Genomic DNA, 27801 nt, shown 5'->3' on the forward strand with positions numbered 1-27801 from the left:
CACTGACCTAGCTCTGTCACTCAGGGCTATGCAACATGGTGCTGGGCTGTGGTTAGATTGACTCAAGGTCAGCATAGATGCAGATAGATCAATGGTCTGACCCCAGATCCTGTTAATGCCAACTGGCCAGGTGCAGAGTAGTTACAAGACTCTCCTGAGTCTGACGTGTACAGCCTTGCTCACCACAGAATGCCATGGCAGGGCTGAAATGAAAGCTGATGTCACACAGGTCATCAGTCGGAGAGGGGTAGCCAGGTTAGCCTGTAGCTTCACCAAAATAACAAAACAAAACTAATAAAAAAAAATAAGCCACAAGCAATCGTGTAGCACCTTAAAGACAAACTGTTTTATTTATTATCTCATGAGCTTTCATAGGTTAGACCCACTTCATCAGGTTGATATTGATAACCAGTGTTGTCATTATCAGTGAGGTAGCTGTGTTGCTCTCAAAGCTACAGACTAACAAGAAGTCTTGTGGCACCTTATAGACTAACAGATATTTTGGAGCATAAACTTTCATGGGCAAAGACCTGCTTCATCAGATGCATGAGTGGGGGTAGTGGTTTCAGAGGGGTATTTAAAGAGTGGGGTCCCAGTAAAAGGGAGGGCCAGAGCTGACAAGGTCTATTCAGCAAGGTGGAAATGGCCCAGTATCAACAGTACTTATCAAAGGAGGAAAAAAGTCAGATCAGACAGGGGGATGTGAGCCTTTGTCAGAGTCTAATGGGGAGATATTAACACACAGGGCAGAGAAGCTGCCTTTGTAAGCTGCGAGCCACTCCCAGTCTCTGTTCATTGTGTAATATACGTTTGGATGTTGTGTAAAGAGCTATGTATGTATACTGAACACACACTCTTGAAGTCTGTGTCTGGGGCACTGGTCAACAGCAAAGACAAAACAAAAAAATCTTCTGTCAGACCAGATGTTTATTCATCTATATGTTCACATGTAAATTGAGCATTACTTCATTCACAATAGTCTCAGGGGGTAGCCCTGTTAGTGTGTAGTGTCACAAAAAACTAGCAGACCTGTAGCACCTTAAAGACTAACACATGATTAGGTAATGAGCGTTCACGGGTAAGAGCCACTTAAGTCTTACCCATCAAAGCTTGTTACCTAATAAATAAATTTGTTAGTCTGTAAGGTGCTACAGGACTGCTTGTTTTCATTCACAATAGGCCTGCTCTCAGACTGAACTGACAGCAAATGAAAGATTGTGGGGACTTCAGAAAGAAACTAATAGGGAGAAAAAAAGCAGAAGGGGTAGGGTAGAGAACCCTATCCACTGGGGTGTGTATGAAAGGTTTGCTCCACTGTATTTAGGAAGCAAACATGACACCCTTCACTGTGGGGTAAAGACAGCCATTTATTTTGCTTCAAGGGGTCTCAACCAGGCTTGGCTGAAAACTCTGCAGAGAGATTTGGGAGAGATAAACTTCTTCAGGCAAGAGAGTAAACTGTCAGTTAAAGTTTAGCCTCAAAGCATGTTTGATATATCACTATTTTTGTTTGATAAATAACCGTTTGTTTCCAATATTCTTACTGACTACACCTGTCTGTGGTCTTTGACAATAAAAGTTATTCTTCTTTTCACTTTAAATATCTTTAGGTGTGCTGGTGTTAAGCCAAGCAGTTCTCTGGGGCGGGGTCCTACAAACTGGTGCATACAGTCCAGTAGGGAACAGCAGACTTAATTGTTCTGAGTTTCCATGGACAGATAAGTGGCTGGATGCTTGCTGGGAATATTCTGGAGTTGATGTGCACCTATTGCCACCCTCACAGAGAACGCGAGGCCCACAGCAGCCTGGCAGTCAATGTTTGCGCTTCCCCAGCGCTCTTGGTTCAGGAAGCTAGTCCACAGCTGGCAGAAACCAAACAGCCCCACGCTCATGATGGGTGATGGTGAAGTGCCTCCTAAGCAGCACCACAGATGGAAGAAGTACAGCAGGAGTAGCCAAACCACAGCTCTTTGAGCTTTAAATGTGGCTCCTCAGAGCTGCGCGTTGGGAGTGCCGTCCACCCTCTTCGCACACGCACCCCACTGCATGGTGGAAGGAGCATGTGGTGGCTCCTCCTCAGAGCCGTACACTGGGAGTTCCACCTGCCTGCTCCATGCACGCACCCCGTCGCTTGGAGGGAGAAGCATGTGGCAGCAGCTCCAGTGAGTCACCGACATGGAATTAGACCGGTGGGTGGCTGGGGGTGGGGGCGGGCATTGAGACATGTATTGTATGTTTATTTTTATATATCGATCTATATTTATTTTACATAGTTATAAAAGCTTTCTCGATTCCACACATTAAGCATAGTTCTTCTCATCTCACATGATCTGAGCCAGAGCTTTGATGGGCCCAGAGTAGCCACAAAACTATAGGTCGTCGAGGAGGATGTGTGTGGGGGGTGGGGGTGGAGAACGAAGCAGCAGAGACTGAATTTTCCAGACAGATTACTCATTCATAATTTAGTGCTGTTGGCAAAGCGAATAACCTCCCTTGCATCTCCCACCTTCCTCCCCGAAACCCCAGTCTCTTCAGTGAGTTTCTCAGAGAAATTCTAGCAGCCTTTCCAGGAGAGGTTGCAGACGGCCGTACATGCTTTGCCAAATCAACAGGAAGTGGCAGCGGAGCAGCACATAATTAAAGGAGACTTAACCTCCAGGATAGCCAAGAGGAATGGAAATGCCAAGGGACAATGCCAGCAATTCCTATGAAAGTGCCAAGGTCCATTTTTTTCTTAGCCGAGTGTTCTTTCTGCTCTTAAAGGCTGGAGCGTTCCGGATAAGAGCGCCTCAGGAAGTCTTTGCCAGCAGCTTACAAAAGCCAAGAGCATAAGCCATTTCCTGGGTTAGGAGAATATCATAGTTTCTTTGCCCAAATCCCTGCAGTTCTGTGAATCCAGTTCCCCGAGTGTATTAAGGCCAGAATACACCAATATATCTGGTGTCACCTGGGTGCCCCTGAGTTTCCTCTCTGCATTCAGTCCCATAACTACAAGTGTTTCTCTGGTGTCTCTCCAAGGAAATCCAGCATAAAATCCTACTGCATGGGAGCCCCCTGACAGTACATTCATGACACAGTCTAGGGCAATAGCCTCACCCAAATCCTTCAAATGGCAGAGCAATTTCATCCAGTTAGCAGCAGTGAAAGGCATGTGGCAAATGGAACACAAGGTACGTTTATTTAATCTGATCTTTCACAACCAGCCCTGTTACTACTACCCACTCACACCAGGGCATCAGCACCACTGCCCGGACTGGCAGTGCAAGAGGAGAGGATCCGCCTTGCAGTTTAGCCAAAATCTAGGCTTTGGCATCTCTGTGTTGGGAGCATCCCACTCCACTCCCTTCAGCCAGCGTCCTTACAATGCAATGAAATGTAATGCAACAAAGTCCAAGAAAGCCACTTTTAGCCAGGCTGCTTTTTGCCTATGGAGCCAAAGCCCTCTAGCTAGCGAGTCTCTCCTTTCCTGTTTGTGGGAGCCAGCCGTGTTCAGAGGTGTCTGGGGCAGGGATTGCATGGGGGGCACCAGCTATATGCCCCTCCTGCTCCTTGCTCTGCCCATGCCCCACACTCTCCCTGCCCCTGCTCCACCCCCAACCACCTCTTCCTGCAGGAGCACCAAACCACTTCCAGTGAGCACAGGGCAGTTCCCGCTCTGCACAGCAGGAGCCACGCACATAGAATATGACACCCCCAGTACATCCCCCACGTGCCACCTTCAGCTGTGCTGTTTACACTGCTGGATCTCTTGCTGCTATGCAATGGTATCATTCATTCCTCCTGCGCCCAGTGATTCAGGGGAGATTCTAAGCCATTCATTTTCTTATCCCAAACGCAGATACAATGTGACTTCTTTGCGGAGGTTAGAAAGATACCAAGTGATATTCATAGCCACTGACCAAGGTATTCAGTAAGTGGTGAGCCCGAGTGCTACTAATCACACAAAAGCTTATGGATTTCAAGCAACTTACCTTCCTACCGGCTACGTCAGATATTTCAAATGGATAAAAAAAACCAAACATCAGGCGCAAAAGCTATTGCAAGTGGCACCATCCAGAAGCTAAAAAAAAAGGGTGTCAGCTGACTTGGGTTTAGGGGGACCGAAAGACTTACCTGGCCCCTGGGCAAGGTGTGTGGGGGAGCCTTTATACTTCTGGAAAGGGTGGGGACTTGGGCGGAAGGGGTGTGGATGGGGACAGCCAGCCCTCAGAGCTGCCCAGAGTGGGCTGCACAGTGCTCCAGTAGCAATTGAAAGGGCCCAGGGCACTGGCTTCCCCCACTTCTGTGATAGTGGCAGCAACACCCGGGAGCCCTGGACTCTTTTGAATCACCAGTCCCTGAGACAGCTGCCTCTTTCACCCTCTCTCCCTGTTAGGGGGCCTGTTTGGATTCTATCCCCATCTCTGTCATCTACCCACCCTGTGAGTCCGAGCAAGTCACAACCTATTTTGTCCTCCATTCCCCCATCCATAAAAGCAAGATAATATTTATTTTCTTTTGCAAAGGGCTTCGAGAGTCTCAGGCAAAAGGCATCGTAAGTGCAAAACAACAACAGAAGAACTCGTAATGGCAAAAGGGCTTGCTCAGATACACACCCAAATGTTGGTGCTTTTTGAACTGCTGCACAGCATTGTTCTGGACATCTTGCTTCACATCAGGTTGATGATACCACAAGAATGATCCTGTCCATGGCATTTCAGCAATTCAGTGCCCCAGTGCAACCAGGAACTCATGTCAGAGGATCAGGTTTGGCTCTTATTATATCCCACCTGGTTCACACATTCGCAAATAAAAAGACACAGCCTCACCTTGGCTTCCACAGCCCATGTCAATGCCTGAACCATCCCAGGACTCCAGAGCGCTGTCCATGCTGGGGATGGTGGTGGAATAAATCTCAGAGAGTTTGCTAGTTTTCTGAGAATCAGTTAGTTCATCTTCTGGGTCACTCACTTCATTGATACTCCCTGACTTCTTGGGATAGGACCCTGAAACCACAACATGTTGCTTATTCAAATGCATTTTATCGCATATAGGTGGGGTGCATATTACTTGACAAAGATGACTGAAAACTGATGATCTGTTCAGATAAACATCCTATTTACAAAAGCTACGAGTAAGCGTCAGACAGGGGCTTATGCTCAGATGTTGGAGCAAGTCGAGGCAGACCTATCACTTCTTGGAAAAGCAGGTCTCCTATGAGATGAATCATCACTCTTAACTGCAACCTTTGTAGTCTTCTAAAACTCTTTAAACACCTCCCCCAAGTCCTCAGCTGCAAAAGACGGAGATTTTTGGCCTTGCCAATCTTCCGAGGAAACCAACTAGATTACCTAAGAGGGGAGACTACTCTATTGCACAGTTAGGGTGAACCCAGTCCAGGAGAGAACAAGATACAGCTCAGGGGTTAGATCTGGCCTGCTCCTATGGCAGGGAGCAGCCTGCTGCTTTAGCTCTCTGTGTTGTGCTGCGCTGGGAAGAGCTTTGCATGCTGCCCCTGCCCCCAGCAGAATCTCCAAGCACCACACCCCAGCTCCATCCCAGACTGCACCTGCTCACACACCCATCCCCCAGGCCAGAATCCTCTCCTGCACACAAGCCCCTTCTTGGATCCTGCACCCTTCTTCCCCAGGTCACAACACCCTCCTTCACCAAACTCGCAGATCCCATATGCTCTCCTGTACCCCAGCCCCCCCAATCCACGCTCCCTTTCACATCCAACCTCCAGCCCTGAACCTCCTGCCCCCCTAGATCACATACCAAAATCTTGGATGGGGTTCCACCCATCAAAAAATTATTGCCCATCCCCACCCTAGTCACATGACCTTACAATGGCTGGTCTCACAGAACCCTAAACAACTGGCCACCTTTTCATGTTCCACATGCTCTTACACACACGCCGTACAGAAGAAACTAATCACTGGGTTGGTTGGTTATTTGGCTTCCAGAATACAGAGACTACAAAGCTGTGCTAAATGCCCAAATCCATCCCTTCTTCCCTCTGGAGGCTCTCTGCACACATCACTGACCACATTCACCTCAGCTAGTCCTGGAAGCTGGAAAGACTCATGGACTTCTTCCTCAGTCCCACATGTCTTACATTATACAGGACTTCATTGCAAACCTTTTCCAAAATAGTTTCTCAGCCTGGGTAGGACCCAAACAGTTTTCTAGGCATATGATCAGTATTTTGGACACAATGGATGGTTTCACTGTATTTGAAGCCATTTTGGTAAGGTTATCCCAATGGGGTACAAATGTCATGTGGACAGGAACCTAAACCATCTGGTTAAAGTAACAAAATGCTGCAAGGTGAAGATGAGTTAACTGAAATTCAGTTGAACCATTCTTCCGCAGAGGAGAGAGTGTGAGGAAATTCAAACTTGGAGCAGACAGGTCCTATAACTGCTTGAACCTCTCCAGTCCAGCACCCTTGGGACCTGACCAATGCCAAAAGAGAGAATTTGCTGGACAACAGGAGGTCAGTACACTAGGGTCTCAACATCCGTGAGGGTTCCATCTTCAGAACCCTCGCGAACATTGATTTTCCTGAACACGGGGCAGGGTGGAGGGGAGGAGGTTTGAAGCCCCGGGGAAGTGGCAGCTGCTGGTGCTCCCCGCCAGAGCCCCAGGAAGTGTCAGCCTCAAGCAGCTGCTCACGAATAACTGAATTCATGAACACAGAGTTCGCGAATATGGGGACTTTATAGTATTGCCTAGCAGCATCACCACCACTTTCACTGCTTGCTGGGTTCTCAGAAAATATTTAGAGGTAAATTACAGCTAAATAACAGCACAGAACACTGAGTGCCAGGACTGGTGGCTGTAAACATACTTAATAAAATCATGTCGGATGTTGCCAGATGAGAGAGTGCCAGACTAGAGGGGTTCACCCTGCACCCTTATATTACATTCCCTTTTTAGCAGAAGCTACTGATGGGATCAGTTTCATTGCATTGCAACTTTACTTTACTAGACAGCTCATTAGGCCTCACCAGTTCTGCCTTCCATGTCCAGCATTTTGCCCTGAGTGCCTCAGCACTGTCTATTGAATGAGGAAATTTGGCTGGGGCCCTAGGGGAGAAATTATGTTTTACACTTACCCAGACTGATTATTTTGTTCCTGCTGAAAAAATATTAATTTTTGAAATGACCAGTCTGTCCTAGATATGCTGCCTCCTTCTTTGATGCTACATCAGAGTGAAATGACTTCAAAGCTACACATCAGTAAGTAGGTAAGGAGGAGATTCCAGTATAAAAAGCAGGTATCTTTGAAGATCTTAGGAGAGGCTTTTAAAGGTAACAGTCAGTGTGAAAGCTAGTCAGTTTCAAAAGGGAAGCATTAAAAGTAGTTTTTCCAGGAACTACAACTGCATCTGCTATTCTTGTAGCTTTACAAAAATCACATTTTTAATTTTTAAAAAAGATTTCTCACCACCTTCCCTTTTGCTGTGGGAGACACACGCGTGGATGGGGAAACTGTAAAACCCACCTGTCCCACACAAAGTGCTGTTTGGAAAAGTACATTTTAATGAACTACACATTTTCCATCTTATCTCTTTTCACCTCTAGTCAATTTAGGAATTATTTGGTACCGCAGCAAGTTAACATTTGCAGACCTGGGTGCAATTATTATGCTGATTGTGTCCCTTCATATATTTTTAAATAAATATTGCTTTTAGCAATTATTTCCCCCCAAATTTCTTCTGAGCCCTTCCTTTTCACATGGGCTCTGCAGTACATTTCGCCCATAGACAGCCAGATAGCAGCACCTCAGGGTGTGGAATTAAATCCCGATTCTCCTACAGCAGGGGTGGCCAACTCAAAGCTCCATGCAGCTTTTTGAGCCATTACATGTGGCTCCTCCTCAGAGCCGTGTACTGGGAGTACCACCAGCTCCTCTGCACACATGCCCCTGCATTTGGTGGGCGACGTGCGTGGTGGCAGTGTTGGTGGTGAGTGAGTGGCTCCAGTGAGTTTCTGGCATTGAGTTAGAGGGGAGTGGGGTTCCTGGCTTTGGGGGAAGGGTGGACGATTGGGTTAGAGCAGGGGGTTGGGGATGGCTGGCTCTGGGGGCGGAGGAGGGCATTGAGCCACATATTGTATCTAGATAGATAAAATTACATACGTAATGTGTGTCTCTTTGCACTCTATCTATGGCTTTTAGTCCCTAACTGGTTGGCCTTCCCTGTCCAACAGCACTTCTAAACACAACTTGTTACACCATGAAACTAATCTCATTTCTACTGCTGCTGCAGTAGAGGTTGGACAGAAAGGTTGCAAAGGCTTCTGCACTTACTTTCGGTTTGTTTCTTGATCTTCAGTGTTACAGTCTCTCCAGCCATTTGGAGTAGGTGGATGGCTTCACTGAGTGGTTTGCCTTTGAGACTTACATTATTAATAGCTAGTATCCGGTCACCCACATGGATTGCTCCAGTTCTAAGGTGGAAAGACAAGAGTTAGACACTTTAAGGAAGACTTTTTCTCTCTTCCTTAATATAAAGTCCATTTGCAGAATGCTTTAAATAACAGTGAACTAGCCTTCAGTACTTTATAAGATCAGAGACAGTTTCTTCCTGGATGTATGGAGAGTACCTCCCACCTTATGATTTGCAGCAGAATAGTAAAACATCACTAGCTCTCTCTCTATACAACGTCCCAGTCACCAAAGTAGGTGTCAATCTGTAAGAGTGTAAATGAAGTTCAGCTTTTTAAATTGGCAGTTTCTGTAACTAAGTCAAATGTCTATGAAAAGCACACAACCATTCTCAGTCTGTTCCAAATCTGAGGAAGTGGGTCTTACCCATGAAACCTCATTACCTAATACATAAATGTGTTAGTCCTAAATGGCTACAGGACTCCTTTTCATTTGTAAAGCTACAGACTAACACGGCTACCCCAAGTCTATTAAGCATTTTCAGTGTGTGATTTCTGTGAATACTCATGAATGCAACTTTCACTTTTGTTTTCATATTCCTGGAAAGAGCACAGAAGGAGACAAAACCGAAGACAAAGCAAAACTGATTTAAAAATTCAAACTGACATATGTGCAAATAGTTTTGTTCGGCTTGCCGTGTTACCAGTCTTGACTCAGCAAAGCAGGTGATTTGATTATACGTCTACCCCAACTGAAAAGGACTGAGGCACATGTAATTAGACGAGCGAGGGTCACGCTGCCGAGCTTCTACTGGAAAACATTTGGTTACAGCCTAAAAGCTTTTCCACTAACTTCAGCAATCTAATTTTTTGGACTTGAGGAACAGCTACAGTTGGTTTAGCCTGTTGAGTACATGATGTGCAAGCAATAATGAATCATGACAAGCCTCGCTCTTTATTGCCTAATTATTCTATTACGAATCAACAACAGTGAAGCACATTCACCTCATTCTGCCACAAAGTGCTGTGCTAGCAGGTAACCGGGGGTAAAGCAAGAATATACTGACCCGACAGCCGGCAACCAGGAGAGAAGAGCAAGGTGCTTGCTGGATCTCACTTATGGTACCAGTATTAATGTTCCCTAACTATAAGAATCAAAAGTAGAAACTTGTTCCCTCAGCAGTTCCACAAATGTCTGCCATATCATGGCAACCTCATGGGACTGATTCAGTAACAGCGCAAGTCTGGAACACCACCACTTCCTGACAGAGCTGGAATTCTCAGCTGGGTAACTTCTGGTCATGTAGTAAATTACATTTGACTGCAGGTCCTCTATCTACAAGCTTTTTTCACTTTGCCAGCTACTGACAAGAGCAGATACTTATCCCCTCATTTAAAATCACATGTGGCAGTGAATACAGATGAAAGCTGAAAGACACCAAATGCCAGTTTTAAAAATCTATTTTACAGTAGTAAAGGTGCAAAGTTAACTCATGTATTAGGTAAGAATTTTCAGTTGAAGCAGACCATTTCTCTAACTGACCACTAGATGTCACCATTTTCCACACAATTTCCACTGAAAAAGACTTGGGCGTGCGAACTGAAGTCAGTTAAGTAAATTACTGATTCCACCTAGATCCCAAGTATCTGCTTTACAGCTGCATCCATACAAACAAAGTTTAAAATTTTATTTTAAATGGTGGCACATTTCAGCAGACACTTAACTTGCTACAGTAGTTCCAACGCTCTGAAACAAGCTAAAGTATACATGTTAAATTACTATTTCCCTTCTCAGAGGCTTTTATTTCCTGCTCTGTGCTAGTACCTATCAGAATTCAGTACTACTGCCTGCTCTGTGCAACATACAGTTCTTTACCAGTCAGCTGTGCACATCTATGAGGAACAAGGAGAACAGCAAGGTATGTTGTACATGGAAAGAGACAACGCTACAGGTCTAAGACCACTGTGTGCCCCTGGTCCCAGTTTCTCATACCAACACTACTTCATGCCGTGGAGCAAGGCAGAGTTTTTAACCCAAAAAAAGGATAAAAATGCCAGTGTTCATCAAGTCCACTGGAGACTTTGCTGCTGGAATTGTATTGTATTGATATCACTGTTCCTACCATGATGGGCTGCAGCATAAAATTCTAAACTAAACGAACTGAAATCCACATATATATGGGGGGAGGCTTGGGGAGCCATGTTCCCCCCTCCCTGGGTTGCTCAGTCACATAGTGCAGCCAGGCTCCCTCACTGTGGGGCAGCTGAGCTATGCTGGGCAGAGAGGCAGCTGCTCTAACTCTGCTGGACTGGGCAGGGGGGAGAAACTGAGAGCTATAGTTAGGGGCTGCTGCTTCCTAGGAAAGGGGAGGGAGAGGCCGTGACTGAGCTATTCTAGGTTTGCACTCCCACACTCCCAGCAGGCCAGGGCTGTCTCTGCTTTGCACCTCACCTTTCTGCCAGCCCTCGTTTGGTGAGGCCTGAAATGACGATAGGATCAAAAGGTTCCTCTGTCCCAGAGATGGTTATTCCCAGAGGGCCACCGTACCTCTTCAGTTCTACTGTGTAGATAATCGCCCCAGTGGTCTCCTGCTCATCTGAAATGGGAAACAGGCATGCTGGGACATATTTTAAAAATAAATAAGGCATGAGGAAAGCTCGGAACATTTAGATGTGAAATCCTGAGGGCTCCTGCTGGGCACAGAATGAACAGAATTTAAACCTTCCATGCCACATTGAGAAGAAGGAGGGAAAATGCTTTGCAATCAACTGGAAAACAGTCAGCAGACTGACTGCCAGTCTTGTCTTTGTGCATTTGCATTATTGCCTGGTCAAATGTCATTAGCATGGTCACACTGTGCTTTGCATCAGGGTTTCTATACCAGAGTTATCTTCATCCTTCCTAATCTTCAATTTGACTAGGTCTTCACACTGCCTTAGAATCTGTACGGCATCCTCCATAGAGCAGTTGTCAAGTCGGATGTTATCGATGGCTAACAGCTTATCCCCTGGTTCCAAGGTGCCTGTTCTGTGTGGAAAGGAACAAAAAATAATCATTTCTGTTATGCTTTCAAGCTCATCTGACCATTCTTTTGTTCACTTTATGAATGAAGGCAATAATATTGCTTTTTATCCTCCAAGACCTCCTAGAAACGCCCATCAGAGGCAACTAAGTGGGGGTACAATACCTGAGCCAATTGAGAGCTGTGCAAAAAATATTCACATCCAGCCCCAGACTTCCTTAGAAAAGACCACTGGTGCCCACTTTCAGACACGGTGTACAGGCCTGATGTTCAGTGTGTCTAGATCTCAGAAGCTATATATCCAGGAGCACTAATCCTTTTGGTAGTACCTCTGGCTGAGATGTGTTCAGGCCCAGATTTATAAAGGTCCAGCTAATAAGCTTCCAGTTACATGCCAGCTTCCTTCCACCCCACAACTGTTATCCCTCTAGTTTAGTGGCCTCCTTTGTTACCCCTTCAAGACATCCAAGGTTAGGCATAGGACCCCAGGGTTCATTGGTGGGCAGATGATGAACAGTGGCTGGATGCATGGAGGAATGGGAAGACTCCAATTTGAGAGACTAGGCTTTACTTCATTCATGCTCCATTGACACTACACCAAACCTCTGTAACCGACCCCCCACCCTTGAACTTTGATGCATTCCAGACTCAAACACGACAGCTTGGGCCCCTCTGCACTGAATTTCTGCACTGCATTGCATGTTGTCAGACAGTAAAATGCTACACTCACCTGTGAGCTACACTTCCCTTCTTGATATCAGAGATAATTAAAGGCTCACCAGGCTTTCTACTTGCAGCTGCAACAGAGATGCATGTTTATAAAATAATGTCAGTCTTGGGAATCTATCAGAGTGACAGCCAAGGAGAGAAAACAGAGTCAGTAGTCAGGGAGGGAAAATATATATTAATTTGACACGAGTCACACATGGGATTTATAAGGGACAAAGCTGCAAGAACAGAGGCTGGGACCAACCAAAATTTTGCATCCTATCTAAACTAGCCATCTGGTTTCTTTCAGCCTCTGGACAAAGTGCAGAAACTGTGCAATAAAGTCACTCGAAGCTGGAGTTTCTGATTTCTATGTCGCTTCATCTGTCCAGGTCTAATACAGATGTCCACACCTTTCAAAATGTGTGAAGGCCACCCAAAGTGGGCATCAAAGAGAGGTAACTAAATGAGGCAGCTGGAAGAGCTGTAGCCTGTGCTTCCTGAATATCTAATTGTACATTATTTGAGTGTTCTGAATGAATGAGTGGTCAGCCTGGAAAATCTGCTTGAATTTTTGGTAGCTGTCAGACATATAGGAGTTAAATGGTCATTCTCCCACTACATTTTCTGGATTTGCCCTACTCCCCTGAATTCTAGATCACAAAAATATGCCCCTACTTAATATACATGTCCATCTTGCTAAATCCCTCCAATAAGAGTGTTCTGTACCTTGTACAGTACACTCTTCATATCTGGCAGCTCCGGGGGACAGTGAGGTTGACAGATATTCAAATATTCTGGGTAATAGAGAGGCTTACCAGCGATGCATAAAGAAAAACAAGATTAGATATTAAGAAACAAACAAAAAATGTATGCAGAGTACTTTATTTACCAACAACAGTAGTACTGTAGACTGTAAACTTATACTGTATTTGATGTATTTATTTGTATTTACTTTCACTATGCTGTACTGATGGAAAATATAATTAAATGAATGTGATGTGTCTTATAGTTAAAATGCCAGTTATCTGAGCATTCTGGACACTAGAATCTCAGTTAAAACAGAGTTTACTGTAGTTTCAGAGTTCAGGCTTCTGGCATTAACTTGAGCCTAGGCCTAATTTGTAATGATATTACATTAGCTTAATACAGATTTAAGCAAACTGGTCTGACGCAGTGGAGGATGATCAGTGTGGGAGAAGAGCATGTGATGATGGTGAATCCTCTCTACAAAGACTTGTATCTCTGAATTCTACCTAGCTTATGAGGTACCTATGATGCATATGGCAGGTCATGATTCTCTCTCTCTGCATCTGAGGTAGTTGAGCCAGTTACGCATTTGGTCAGATCTGACTCAAGTTTATGAACCATAAAACTTTTGGAGCAAGCATAGAGGTCATAAAACTGGATCTAGCACAGAGTGTTTATTTGGCTGATGCCTTTAACATGGCATTGTTAAACAAGTAACACGCAGTCCTGCAGCACCTTAAAGACTAATACATTTATTTACTAGGTAATGAGCTTCTGTGGGTAAAACCCACTTCCTCAGATTTACTCGCAGAAGTCTTGCCCACAAAAGTTCATAACCTAATGAATGAATTTGTTTGTCTTTAAGGTGCTGCAGGACTGCTTGTTATTTGTGAAGCTACTCTCTGAGTCCATTGTTAAACAAGGTTAAAGGCTGTGAAAGCTCCATCATTAGATATTTTTAAGAGCAGGTTAGACAAACACCTGTCAGGGACGGTCCAGTTGGTGCTTGGTCCTGTCATGAGGGCAGGGGACTGGATTTAATGACCTCTTGAAGTCCTTGTCAGTTCTCTGATTCTAAGAATTTAAAAGTTAAGCCTTTGGCTATTAAAGAGCAGCAAATCTTCTGTCGTACTCAGGCAATATTGTGGCTGCATAAATTCCCCGGGTTCCCCTGTGGTTAAGCTTCATTAAATCTCACGGCAACATTTGCCTAACATATGTCCGTATGTTCTGAGTTTAACAGCACCTTGAACATAGGAGGAGTGACATACTGGCCCCACTGAAGTCCACAGCAAAACTTTAACTTTACCAAGACCAGGATTCTATCCACGGTGCTGAAGAAATGGAGTACTTTCAGGCAGACGTGAAACTGGTTCTCCAAACCCCAGGGGTTTCTATAAATTGAGTGGGTTGAGTGAAAGCATGAGGATGAAGGGGAGCCTAAGAAACTGAGCTCCAGAATGCAAACATGCAAATAAAACAAGATGGGAGCATGATGTATACCAGGATATGACCAGAACTGCCTCCTGACACCTTTATAAAAGGTGACCCACAAAGCTCTTTCAAGTTTGACAACTTCCAGCACATAAGACCTGTGCTCCAAAAAGAACCACTTCTGCTTTGTTTTCATCAAAGTCTGCATTTTTCAGGGTTATTTATATTAAAGATAGTGTCTGTGGGCTCCTTTCCCACTCAGAAAAACCCACATAAGAGACCAGCCCCCGATAACCTCATTGCTATTCACGTGCCAAAAACAAAAACAAATAGCATCCTCCTTCTCTGTTTCATACTCTCTGCACTTACACATTGTCTTGGTTACAGATACTATTGTCTCCCAACACAGAGTTGGGGAGGGAAAAACCCTCAAAGACTCTGAGCAGCCCAGCTTACAGCAAGCCCTGAGCATGTTTATAGGAAATTCCAGAGAAATCCAAATCCAGGAAAAATTATTGGTCTTTTTTATTTTGGTCTTAATTTATTAGTGGGTTTTAAAAACCTATCGGCTATTGTGAAGGCTGATACAGAAAAGCTTCATAAGTCACTGTTAATATACTCTGCCTGATTTCACAGTCCTCTGTATCTAATAGCGTGAGATGTCACCAATCCATGCTCAAGCACAGCAGAGAACTAAGCACAATTGACCAACTGTGCTGTAGAAGTGCTCCTGTTGAGCGCTACAGAACCTATAAGAGATGTTCTCACAACCTCTTTGTCAACTCACTGATGCACATTCTATGCATCTGTTATCTGCAAGACTGAGTGCTCTCAAGTTCCATCAAGAGCAGGAAGCTAAGCTGAGAGGCGCCAGTTGCTCCAATTCACTGAGTGGGAGAAGGAGTCAAGAACAAAAAAAAAGCTAATATCTTGAGTGGTGTGAAGACCCATCTCAGTTATGAAACCAACCACGAAGGGGACCAAATTAGGACATGGTTGTACTTCATCATTGTTAAACTTGGTTCCATCATGTTATGCAGACTGGATCTAACAGTGTTTTAGCTGTGTCCTCAAACCAGCTTACTAAAACATCATTGTGTATTGAATATGGGGCGGGCGGAGGTGGTGGTCGTGCAAGAACGAATGGAACAAGCTTGCTGTAAAATAGGCTTCCCAACAGAAAAGTTCTTAAGAGCACAGACAGGGCTCAAGTGAAGTTGGAACCCTGAGGCTAACCTCTCTGATAGCAAGCTAAGAGTTTAAGGATGTGTGGGGGGGTAACACTGGAAGCTCCCCATCACTATGTGAGCAGACACCCAGAAACATCTCCTGTGTGATCCTAGTGTTTAGGAGATTCTGTTGACAAAGATGCTCACATCCATGCTGCCCCACAAGCTTGCAAGAAGCCCCCTGTAAGCTTCCACAAAGCCACCTCATTGTTCTGCTTAAAATCCCTCCATAATGCTCTCCTCTGCCACAAGGCCTTAAAAACCACTACAAAAACAAGCTTGCCAACAGCTCAGCCATGGGCATTGCTGAGACCTCTGGCTGTTATGCTAACTAATGTTGTCTTACTCTTTCCATCCATACCATCTGTTATCTCTTGTCTTATACTTAGACCACAATCTCTTTGAGACTGTGATCGTCTTTCGTTGTGTTTGCACAACACTGAGCACCTTGGGATTCTGGTGCCAGACTGAGGTGCTGGCATGACTAGAACACAAAACAAATAAATGAACAATAGCGTTGGGTGAATACATTGCTTTTTGTTGCGTTTCCCTGATCATACTGTGTGCTTGTCCTCCTATTACAATATCTCTATATACATATTCCTGTTTTTAATAATCCTCTTGTGTTTTTTAAAAAGAAAAAAAAAAACCCACAATTTCCCCATCATCCTGTGCCTGCTGCATGCAATCATAAGGAATGGTAATTCGGTGGAATAGAAGCAATGTAATGTGACCAAAAAAGAGATCAGTGAGAGGGCTCACAGTCCTGATCATTGTATAGCGAACTACAATGGTGGGTTGGTTTAATCAGTTATGTTTTCTTTTGGAAATATATTTAAAAATACTTTGACGCAATTGACCTCATAGCTACCTGGTACTATCAAGCATTTGCCATCTGTATTCACAAATCGTGAAAGAAGCCCACATACGCTGACCTTTCAGTGTCTTCCTTTTTACCCCATCTCTTGCTTTATGATCCTGCATCATTTTGTCATAGCAGCTGCCTTCAAAAAGAAGCCTAGACTAGCTCGTTCTATTACTCAACAATAGGTGTCACTGGTGAGTGAAACATGATATTTCCCACTCCCAGAACAGAGCACACGGCACAGTGAAACAGTCCATCTTCCTACTGAACCGTATTATTTCCTAAAGGGGAACTGATCTATACAAACCATTTAAATTACACTTTCAAATAGGCTGACTGATATTTCATTTAGATGTAACCGAACTAGTCTTGTATGTTATTCTACATAATGATAACTAAAGAGGAACCAAATTAAATGTTGAACTGGTAGCCTTCCAATTCATTTTAAATAAATAATCAGTTTGGCACATAATTGGCAATCTTTACAAAAACCAACCTTATTAATGCTAAATAAGATGCAACAGCAATAGAAATGAAAGATTATACTTAACAAACTTAATACGCCATAATCGTTTTGCCTCAATCATTGCAAAAGATACAAGCCCTGCGCAAACCCTCAAGGCTTTAACAGTCACTTAGTATGTAATTAACACAGAATTGCTCTTATTAACTAAATTAAGTCTCCAATGTCCTTCCCATTCACTGCAGTCCACTGACGAGCTGGGTTCTTGTTACCTCTGAATACAGAGTTGCCTAATTTGCAGTTACACTAAGTCCTTTTATAATTCACTTCACTTTCACTTTGAAACCTCTTTCCATCCCTAGCCATGCAAGTCCTGTGTGACCATAGAACCTTAGGGTCAGAAGAGACCTCAGGAGGTCATCAAGTTCAACCCACTGCTGAAAGCAGGACCCATTCCCACTAAATATAGCAGCCCAGGCTTTGTCAAGTGGGGACCTCTAGGGAAGGAGATTCTACCACCTCCCCAGATAACCCATTCCAGAGCTTCACCTCCTTCCTAGTGAAACAGTTTTTCCTAATATCCAACCTAGAGCTCTCCTCCTACAACTGCAGCTTGAGACCAGTGCTCCTTGTTCAGTCATTTGTCACCACTAAAAACCTCTATCCATCCTCTTTGAAACCCTCTTCAGTGGACAGCTGACATGAAATCCCCCCTTACTCTTCTCTTCTGTAGACTAAATTAGCCCAAATCCCTCAGTCTCTCCTCTTAACTCATGTGCCCCAGCCCCCTCATTATTTTTGTTGTTCTTTGCTGGATTCTCTCCATTATGTCCTCATCATCTCTGTAATGGAGGGGGAGGGGGGACATTTTCTCTATACCACAATAATGAAAGCAGTACAGCTTTCTAACATAGCCAAGGCCTTAATCCCTGCGTCTGTAGCCGTATATTGGTTTTACTGCCACTCAGAGCTGTGAAAAAGCCACAGCCTGTGAACAATATAGTTACTGAACTCAGTCTCTGAAGACAGTTCTGCATTGGTGGGACAGCTTCTCTTGTCGAAATAATGTGCCTCTCTGAAAGGTGGTAGCTAACTATGCTGACAGGAGAAACTTTTCCATTGCCTTAGTAGCATCCTCAGTTAGGCACACTTGTGCAGCTGTGACACTGTATGTGAAGACAAATTCTAAGATCCTCATCTGTACAATGGGGAGAACAGCACTGCCTACTTCACAGGGGTGTTGAGAGGATAAACACACTAAAGAGTGTGAAATACTACGGAAATGTGGGTCAGATAAATACCAGAAATACAAAGACTGTAAGCAGCGCAGGGCCCTCATGCGGACAACTCTTGTTTCAGTTCACAAATGCCAAGGCAAACCAGTTTAATTAAGACAAGACAAGGCCCACATAGGTTTTAAAGCACTGTAGGCTTTTCAGTGTGGTTAATAGTACACAGGGTGAGTTTAAAGGGTATTCGAGGAGGCAATAGCAGACTCTGGAAGTCAACACCTAGTGACTTTAGTAGAAGAGTGAGCTGAAAATGACATTGGTGTTTGTCTGTGGTGTGAGGGCAGAAATCAAACACAAGACGATCAATACCCTAATTTATTTTTTATAAACTGTTTTCAATCCCTTGCCATGTCTGCTGGGATTCTGGTGATCTCAGTGTTTAGGATATGATGTATGATAAGTCTCATTACACATGTCCATTTGGGGTTTTTAATAGTATGCATAATGATTCATATTGGTAAATTATTACCCTCTGAGGAGTTTGAACACGTAACTCTCATGCACCAGCGCTTCCAAGGGTTATAAATACCTTTTATTATTGACGGAGACAAAGCAGCATTTTGCCTATGTGTAATTAAAGAAATGGCACTAATGTCACAAAACTGCATTTAAGAATAAACATTATGAGGCTAGGGGTGTGAATGGGTGTGGGAGGGATGATGGAGAAATACCAGCTACCACCAAGGAAACCTAAGCAAACGGAACAGGAAAAAAAGTGAAGCTGAATCATTACAATAATGTAGCAGTCAAAATTCAATCCCCACTACGAGGCTTTTCTTATATTGTCCATTAACTTTAATGACAGGTTCATAATTAGAAGTGCTTCCAGCAGGATGTTTATACCACTTTACATCTATTTATTTTCAAAATCTTTACATACTGTGTTAGGGTAGAATACTCTGTTTCTGTAAAAGTGCCAAAGTGGAACAGTTCTACATGTTAGCTGAAGTTGCAACAGTAACAGAAAAGACCATTGTGAACTGCAGGCAGGCACAGGCTATTTCTGACCAAGAGATCTCATGACTCTCCAAAGTGCTCCCACTACCTGCGAGAGCTGTTATCTGAGCACCTGGCTGAGTTCTAATCCCTGGTTAGGACACTGACTCCCAGAGCAACACTGATCAAGTCAGTTAATCTTCATCTCAAAATGTTGCCTCCATCTGCAAATGAAAATCATGCCAATTTACCAGGAGCACCATGATGGATTTATTACTTAATTTCAATTTGTCTTATGTGCTATGTAGAGTGTTACTCTACTGTTCAGAAGGACAATTTAATGTAATAGAAACAACAAAAATGCACTCTGCAGTAAGTGTCAACTAGCTACTGGGGAAAACATTTTATCTGGGTTAAAACAATTCCTTTGTCCAGTCAACCAGCTTTTCCCAAAGCTAAATGTAAGAACATAAGAATGGCCATCACTGGGTCAGACCAAAGGTCCATCTAGCCCAGCATCCCATTTGCCGACAGTGGCCAGTGTCAGGTGCCCCAGACGGGGTGAACTGAAGACAATGATCAAGCCACTTGTCTCCTGCCATCCATCTCCAGCCTCTGGCAAACAAATAAACACATGACTTATTTTAAGGACCTCTGATACTGACTATACAAAAAAAGACAAACGCTAGTTTGCATGACATGCACATGCACCTACGTTTACATATAGAGACCCCAAAGAGATTTTAATCTATGTAAGATTTAGAATACAGATGAAAGAAACAGAAGTGTGTGACTCGAACAGAATGCACTCAAAAATAGAAGACAGTGCTTTATGGGGCATGTTCCAGCACTCCTGTTGATAGACACATCATTATGAGCCTAATCTCTATATTATTGGGCCTGCAGACACCTAGCTGCACTTACTTTCAACTGTACTGCCCAGAGTACCTCAGAGTCCTGTGTAAACAATTAAGAGTCACAATTCACATGTTACACTGAACCAGGGAAAAATAAAGAAGTATTCCATAAAAACAGTTTTTCTAAAACGAGTGCACGTTCCCTTGCGCTGTGACTTTGGGTGGTTCACCTGAGTGAAATGTTAGCAATGAACAGCCACAACAAAGAAATTATCATTTCTCATATTTTCCTTTAATAACAGGGCAAGATTGTCACAGATAAAGAGTCTAGAATTAAGCTCATATTTGGACCCGTGTAGTAGGGTGAGTGCCCCACTCTGGCAGCAGGGTTAAGCTCAGCTCTGGGAGAGGGCTGAGGCTGAAAGAGCCAGCAGCTGGGGGCAATTAGCTGCTAATTAGGGCTGTAGCTAATTAGAGCCCAGATTGGACTTTATAAATAGACGGCTCCTAGAGAGGAAGAAGAAAAACTCGTGCTCCAGCTGTGGAGCAGGAGGGACCTAACTGCCATGGAGCTAGAGGTTTCCTGACACAGAGCAGAGGTGGCAGGAAATGGGGGCGCTCTGGCCAGGCAAGCTCCCAGGCTGCAGGAGCTGACACAAGATCTGACGGTACTAAGGCTGCAAGGAGGCAGAAGGTGGCAGCAGGTCCAAAACCTCCTTGCCAACGATGAGTGGCCATTTCAGACTGCAGTTTGCCCCTGAGGTAAGGGGCCAGGTGATGACTGGCAGTGGGTCACTAAGGCAAGGTTTGGGGTTCCACACAGAGGCACTGCAGCAGGGAAGGAGGCTGACACAAGGGCATTGTGGTCTAAGGAGGGATGTGACTGCTGACATAGTGGTGGAGAACAAACTGACCGATAACAAACTGGGCAAGACACTGGCCAGAAGAGGGTGCACTTGAGGCCAGAAGAAACAATTACCTGAGCAGGAGGCACCATGGCAGTGAGTCATGCTGTCGTTACAGCCTGCAGTAAGGGATCTGATATATCGAAGTGTGGGGCTTCCATTCATTCCTCTGGGCTCCTATTTTTGGGGGGAATAACCTAAACCTTAAAAGTCTCGTAAGACCCCTGCTTACAGCATATATTTTAACTCGACTGTGTCCCTTTACCACAATTAGTTGAAATGCATTAAGGAATACTTTCATCTCCTCTTGTTACTCATCGCTTTCATCTATAAAAGGCAACACAGCACTGACTCAGAGCCAAAGATTCTATTTTTTGTAGAATCTGGAGTGGGCTGCTAGAGGCAGCTAGGTTATGATTAGCTATTTGTTGAATGTGTTATTGGAAGCAAATGTAGGCATATGCTTGCATTCATACTGGAGCTAGTTGAAGCTCCTGTTCATTTCATAAAAATCATTCACGTTTCAAGTCCCATTGTGTGCCTTTCAAGCAGACTTGAACAGACACCCACTTAATAACTATTCTTTAACACGTCATTCAGGGGTTTGTCTCCATAAACACTCAAGAAAATTAATCTAAATTAACAGTATTAGTTTAACATGGATTAGTTAAACTACATTAACCGTGAACCAAACTAAACTGGGTGTTGGTTACATTAATTCTGAATAAGTGTGTCCACACAAGAGCTGAACTAATGCAGTTTAACGAATCCACTTTAAGATTCACAACTATAGTAAAGTCAGATACATTTTCCTGCACGTCTCTATGTAGAAGACAACCCCTTACTATTCCTCCCAATCTGTTACTCCATCAGACTAGCTCTGCTTATGTTATTATAGAATACACGTTATTAGCCTTGACACAGGAACTACTGCATGGAATTCTATAGCCTGTGTACTACGCAGCTGCTCAGATTGGATGATTAAAAAGGTTACATGTGGCCTTAAAATCTATATCCAAATTCTTGCCTAAATATCTTTCCCTGAATTCACAGAGTGGGTCAGTGGAAGAAATGGGAATTAAAAGCTAGGAAACTGGATATTCAGTCCACTAGCTCTAGACAAGGCCTTTCTCCTTCAAGGGAGGAAAGTGAATGGTAATTTCTAAACCTTCTTTTGCCATTTAAATTTACAGCAGTGACAGACAATGAACAGGACACAAAGTGGCTTAAGTTTTATTTTTCTCTTCTCTAGTGCTGCTTACTTCCAGCATATGCCTCTTTTCTATATCTGTGTTCCTTTTGCAGGTGAAGGGAATAGAGAAAAATGGTACAAAAATTCACAAAATGATACAAAATAGGGTTTTTGATACTTCCTGAATTTTGGAAGACACTTTGAGATCCTCAGGTGAAAAGTGCTAACAAAAAAGCTAAGTATTGTTTGCTAATTCAGTATAAATCATCCTGGGTTAATAACAGTAACTCCGTTGTGGGGAGTGGGGAAACAAAATTAAATATGGGGCAACACAACTGTACTGTTTCCATTCAAATGGCCCCTAAAAATCCACTTCTTCTGTGACACCTTCCGTTAACTAGCTGGATTGATCATATACATATTGAGGAGAGTTATGAGGAGACTATGCATTTCATTATCGCAAATTTATACTGTTATCAAAACACATATCCTGATCATGGAAAATCTCCATCCTAACCTCTACGCTTACATGCTCTATCCTTTCTCCTACTCTTAGAGAGAAACTTTATGTCTTTTCAACTGTGAGCTCATGAGGCAGGGGCCAGGCCTTATTCCCATTTTAGGATAAGTCTAGCACATTGTCAAAACCCAGTAACTTCTGTCTTTATCTAGATCCTCCAGAAGGCTAGATTGGAAGCCACTGGCTGCTGCTGCCAGCTATTGTAGCTATGGTCTAAATCTGGGGTGAGCAAACTTTTCACGTCAGGCATCACTTTTCATCCCTGCAATTAGCAGGGCTCCACAACCTGTCTACTGGAATCCAAACTGACCTAAATTTCAGTTATGTTCACATAAAAAATGACTGTTTCATCATGTGTAGGAAAAGAAGTGTGTAAAATGTAAAAACTTTACTAATCAGTATATAGACGTAAATACAAATACAATAAAAACAAAACAAAAAGTCAAGTAGCAGTTTAAAGACTAACAAAATAATTTATTAGGTGACCTTTCGTGGGACAGACCCGCTTCTTCACACCATAGTCATACCAGAACAGACCAGCTCACCTAACTCCAGCTCACCTAATAAATTATTTTGTTAGTCTTTAAAGTGCTACTTGACTGCTTTTGTGTTTTGACAGTATATAGACTAACACGGTTCCTTCTCTGTTACAATAAAAACAGTAACTTATTTCAATATTTTAGTAAGATGGATGAGCCTGAGCCCATCAGCTGATTGTGCTGCACCCCCCACCACCTTCAGAAATTTCTTGCCCCCACGAGGGGCATGTCCCCCACTTTGTGCACCCCTGGCATAAGCAATACTTACAGCTGATAGTAATCCCAAGCTCCACGCCTCTCTTCTTGGGCAGTTTAACATGGAACGTACCACTGCTGGGTATGACGGACTCTAAAACCAACAGAGAAAGAAGTGGGAAAGGACAAATTTTCAGTTGTGTTGGTGAACCCATTTTCTCTGGAGTTCAGACTAGTCTTATGGGTGTTGAGAAATGTAATGCACCATACTCTTTAGTCCATTCTGTGAACTCATGGTCAACAATGGCAATCTAGATTTTTAGAAAAAAAATCTCATTTGTTCTTACAGTACACATATTGTACATACTATATCTGTACAGACAGAATAAACTGGAATTGTGGGATTCAGAGGCAGCTCTGCTAGCACACATGAACTATTTGTATTGCAAATCCAACTATCACACATTGGCACATGCCATTGCCATTTGTCCTGTCCATACCCTCCGAAGTCCTTACTTTCATAAAAAAGCTGACCTCTTCCCTTATTAAGCCCACATGCCCACTATGTGAGATCGTTTGTGCAAAAAACGAGACTCTGACAGGGATCTAACATATGTCTCCATTGCTAACTCGCATCAATCATTGACTATCAGGAAAGTTATAAAATGTTTATGGGGCAGGCTTTCTCTACACAGGGGTTAATGAAGACCTAAGAGAACCTTTGAGGGGTGGGAGAGGGGCATGTAAAAGAGGTGAATACACTGATGACACACCTGCCACATCAAATTCTAACTCCAGCACAACCTTATTAGTCAGCGCTGCATCGCGCAAGAGCTGGTTGGCTTCCTCCATGGTCCCATCTTCAGTTGCAATGCCATTGATGGAAAGGACTCTGTCTCCGACTTGGAGCAGCCCGCACCTGCAATCCCGATCAGTAAAAGAGAGAAAAAGCTCAAAGAGAAGTACAAGCCCTTTGCCAGACAAGTCAATCACAATTGACAGACTGACACGGAACAATTCAATTTTTATTTTTTCAGTCACTTAGATGGATACTATTCATGCTTATTTTTAAGCATATTTCCTATGTTTATCAATATAAATGTTTACATTTGCAGGAAATATGACAACATGGGTTAAGCAATAATTATCATGTCAGCAGCTGCTCAAATCCAAAAAGGGAAAGCTCTGTGGACGCTGTTTAAATACAAATAGTCAACTTCACGTGTCAAAATATACAACCTAAATATCCTTAAATCAAAGTCTAATTCGTTCTTAAACAGCATTTTCTGTATTTCGATAACTGAGATGTGCAGATAGGAATCAATGGAATTTTTGTTCATTGGTTTGTGTGTGTAACAGTAAAATAGACATTTATTGGTACAAACCTGATACTTCCAAATCTATTTACAGAAGACTAAAAGAGCTGACAAAAGTGACACATGGGAGGAGCCATGCAGGATCATGTGCCCTCAGCCTAATTTGCTGATTGACTTGTACTAAGCATGCTCAGTAACATTGATGAAGCTGGCTGCCTCCCCTCTGCCCCTCCCCCGCCCCCCCGATCATCTCTGACAGTGGAGAAATGATAAGGAGGCCACAAAAAACAAGAAACAAAGCTCTAGAATACACAATCTAATGCAAAGAAGCTACTAACATAATCATGAATATACTCACAAAGTTGGCTATTTTCAGAGTTTGACCTACTCAGTCATATTCCGCTAACAAGTAGCAGTTCTTCAGGTTTACTGCAGAATAAACAGGGAATCTCCCTGCACCGCTAGACACCAAACCCACAGCTATGAAATTGGATAGAAACTAGTAGCCTCTGCTCTCTAACAATATTGAACACTACACAGCTTTCTGTGTGTGCGTGCCTGAGTCTCCTGGAACTCAAAATAATGACACTGAAAATTACAGAGTCCTTTGATTAATATATGACTAATATCAAAGCTACAATCCACTGAACTCACCAAAATGTCTCAGCAAATTGGATAATCATTTATCCCTTGTAACTGCATTTCCCAAAGCAAAAATGTTCATTGATACTGTTTAATGGGCTTGAAAGGTCAATATTATTATTGTTTTATATTCATCTCATGTAACCACAAGTGACACATCTTAATTTTTTTAAACACAACCTTTTAATTCAGAAGAAGCCAACGTGCTGTAAAGTTAGGATGGAATTATACAACTAGATAATGTTAAGTCACATACCGCGAGTTTCAATCGGTGCATATGAGAAGAAAGGAGGTTTTGGAAAACACTAAGGCTGCCTCTACACTCACCCCATCTCATCAGAGGTGGCATAGTAATTAGGTAATTCGAAGCAAGCTAATGAGGCACTAACATGCATATTCAGCACCTCATTAATATAATGGTGGCTGAACGAATTTCCAAGTGCAGATGTTGAATTGCTGCCAGACAGTGTAGCTGGGGGCAGCTTTGAAATAAGTGCCCCACTTCAACATTCCCTTATTCCGATCTAGTTTTGTGGGAGTGAGGGAATGTCGAAGTGGGGCACTTAATTCGAAGCTGCCCCCATCTATACTGTCAATCTGCAATTCAATGTCTGCACTTTGAAATTCGCTCAGCTGCCATTATGCTAATGAAGCACTGAATATGCACGTTAGCACCTCATTAGCCTACCTTGAATTGCCTCATGATCATGCCACCTCTGACAGGAGGGGGTAAGTGTAGAAACAGCCTAAACAATACATTTGCAAACAAACCCCTCTTATATTTGCCTTAACCTCAGAAGGAAACCTAAAGTCTTCTGTGCCATTCACCACAGCTCTCCTGACATTATTCCACAGACATGAATGCAGTGTTGTGCAGGGGCTTTCTATTGCTGACTGGGCAGATGTACATGTGGCACAGACACACAAACACTCAGTTATGCCGAGAGGGGACTAAACCCATGAAATCGTCTCACACTTTTCTTCTCTTACATTCTTCTTTAGTTACTACAGCCAAGCACTGGAGAAGAATCATAAGAATTAGAGCTAGGACTTCTTTCAGTCAAGTTCAGATATCTCCAAAATCTCTCTGTGGGTACTTTGAGAGTTCTCTTTCTCCACCTGGACATTTAAAGTCATGTTTCAGAGCTCAGGTTGCCCAGTTCAGTAGGATCTTTATCTGTTTATCTTCTGTTACTGACCATGCAAAATCTTGACCCGTCCAATTTCAAACATCAGAGTTTGCTCACGTTTCACAGAGTAACCACATGTTAATAATCCCATACCTGTATCCAAGCATGACTGGACTGTAAGAGAAAAAGTTACCTGTGGTATCAAGGTTTGTCATTACGTTAAGAGGCCAGCATGGACAAAGGAGACTAGATAGTAACTCTCACTCCAAACAAGCCCTGGTGGCCAGGAGCACACTTATATTTTGGTGTTGAAAAAATGTATATGCTTAACAAGTTTTCTCTCTAGAGGTTGGAGAGGTGATTTTGCTGGGAGGGTGGAGAGGGGGAGATTGATTAAACCTGTATTATATTATGGTGCTGCCTGGGTTAGATTATCCATGGAAAAAGGCAGGAGTCTGTGAGATGTATTTTTAAGAGTTTGGCGGAGATCTAGAGATGATGTCTGGTACTCTTTTGTGTCCTGTAAATATGAATAAATGCAGCATTAATTGGCTGTGCGAGCAATCAGATGGTTAACTTGTCCTGTTCATGTGCAGATACTATGGTTTTAGATGGCTACATGTGGAAATTTCGGCTTATGGATCATCCCCAATAGCTGTGACAGAAATATTTCCTTAAGAACTATGAACTCTGTTGCTGAGGCAATAAGTATTACTTGGAAAGAACCAACAGCTGCATGACAATTATTATCACAAAGTAACATACAGACCCAACCAGCTGTGACACTGCCATTGTTTTCATCAGGGGGTGCCTCCAAACAACAGACAGGACAGTTGCCATTTTCCCCCCTCAAGCTGCTTTGACAGGAGACACAGGTTCTTATGTTCCTTTGATCAAGTTAGCCATATTCAAAGGAAAAAGCTATAAAATAGTTCTGTTGTGTCAGAAGTATTCACTAAGACGAAGCTGAGATGATCTTGAGGATTTACACTCTGGCCTCACAGGCTTATAAAATGTGTAGCAAACTTGTTACCTCACTTCCCCATAGAGGACAGGGCCGAAACCCGATGTGACTTGTTAACTCTATAGTACAGTATCTTCTACCGGTGACAGGAAGCGACTGGGCCTCAAGACTTCTGGGTTATTTTTCTGGCTTTTGCCCTGATATGCTGACTATGCACAGACTAAAACCTTTCTCAATCATTTTCCCCACCGAGATGACACCCACCTCAGGAGTGGGCTTCATGGCTTTCAACAGCATTAATGCAGTGCTGTGAGATCCTTGGAAGAAAGTGTCAATGAAAAGACTGAGGATAACGGTGTCTTCTCGAGCAAAGGACACACCTTTGGCAACAGTGGAGTTCGCTGTGTTGGAAGCCTTCACCTGGGTTTAATGTCTGCGCAAAATGAACCTTTCATTTTGTTATGGCTG

At 43.3% G+C, this 27801-nt stretch overlaps 1 protein-coding gene across 3 annotated transcripts in view; it reads right to left on the reverse strand.

The window, feature by feature from the left end:
* GRIP2 (glutamate receptor interacting protein 2) overlaps positions 1-27801 on the reverse strand; it is a 457353-nt gene that overhangs the window by 18569 nt on the left and 410983 nt on the right. For all 3 annotated transcript variants that reach the window (XM_075005063.1, XM_075005065.1, XM_075005064.1), the window contains exons 13-19: positions 24055-24200; positions 23355-23435; positions 12127-12193; positions 11256-11401; positions 10826-10970; positions 8297-8436; positions 4809-4985 (exon numbers count right to left, since the gene is read on the reverse strand). In XM_075005063.1, coding sequence (XP_074861164.1) covers positions 4809-4985; positions 8297-8436; positions 10826-10970; positions 11256-11401; positions 12127-12193; positions 23355-23435; positions 24055-24200 — 902 coding nt within the window. The remainder of the gene's footprint in view (positions 1-4808; positions 4986-8296; positions 8437-10825; positions 10971-11255; positions 11402-12126; positions 12194-23354; positions 23436-24054; positions 24201-27801) is intronic.

This window comes from Carettochelys insculpta, chromosome 11 (genome assembly GCF_033958435.1).
Source record: "Carettochelys insculpta isolate YL-2023 chromosome 11, ASM3395843v1, whole genome shotgun sequence".
Classification (NCBI taxonomy): domain Eukaryota; kingdom Metazoa; phylum Chordata; order Testudines; family Carettochelyidae; genus Carettochelys; species Carettochelys insculpta.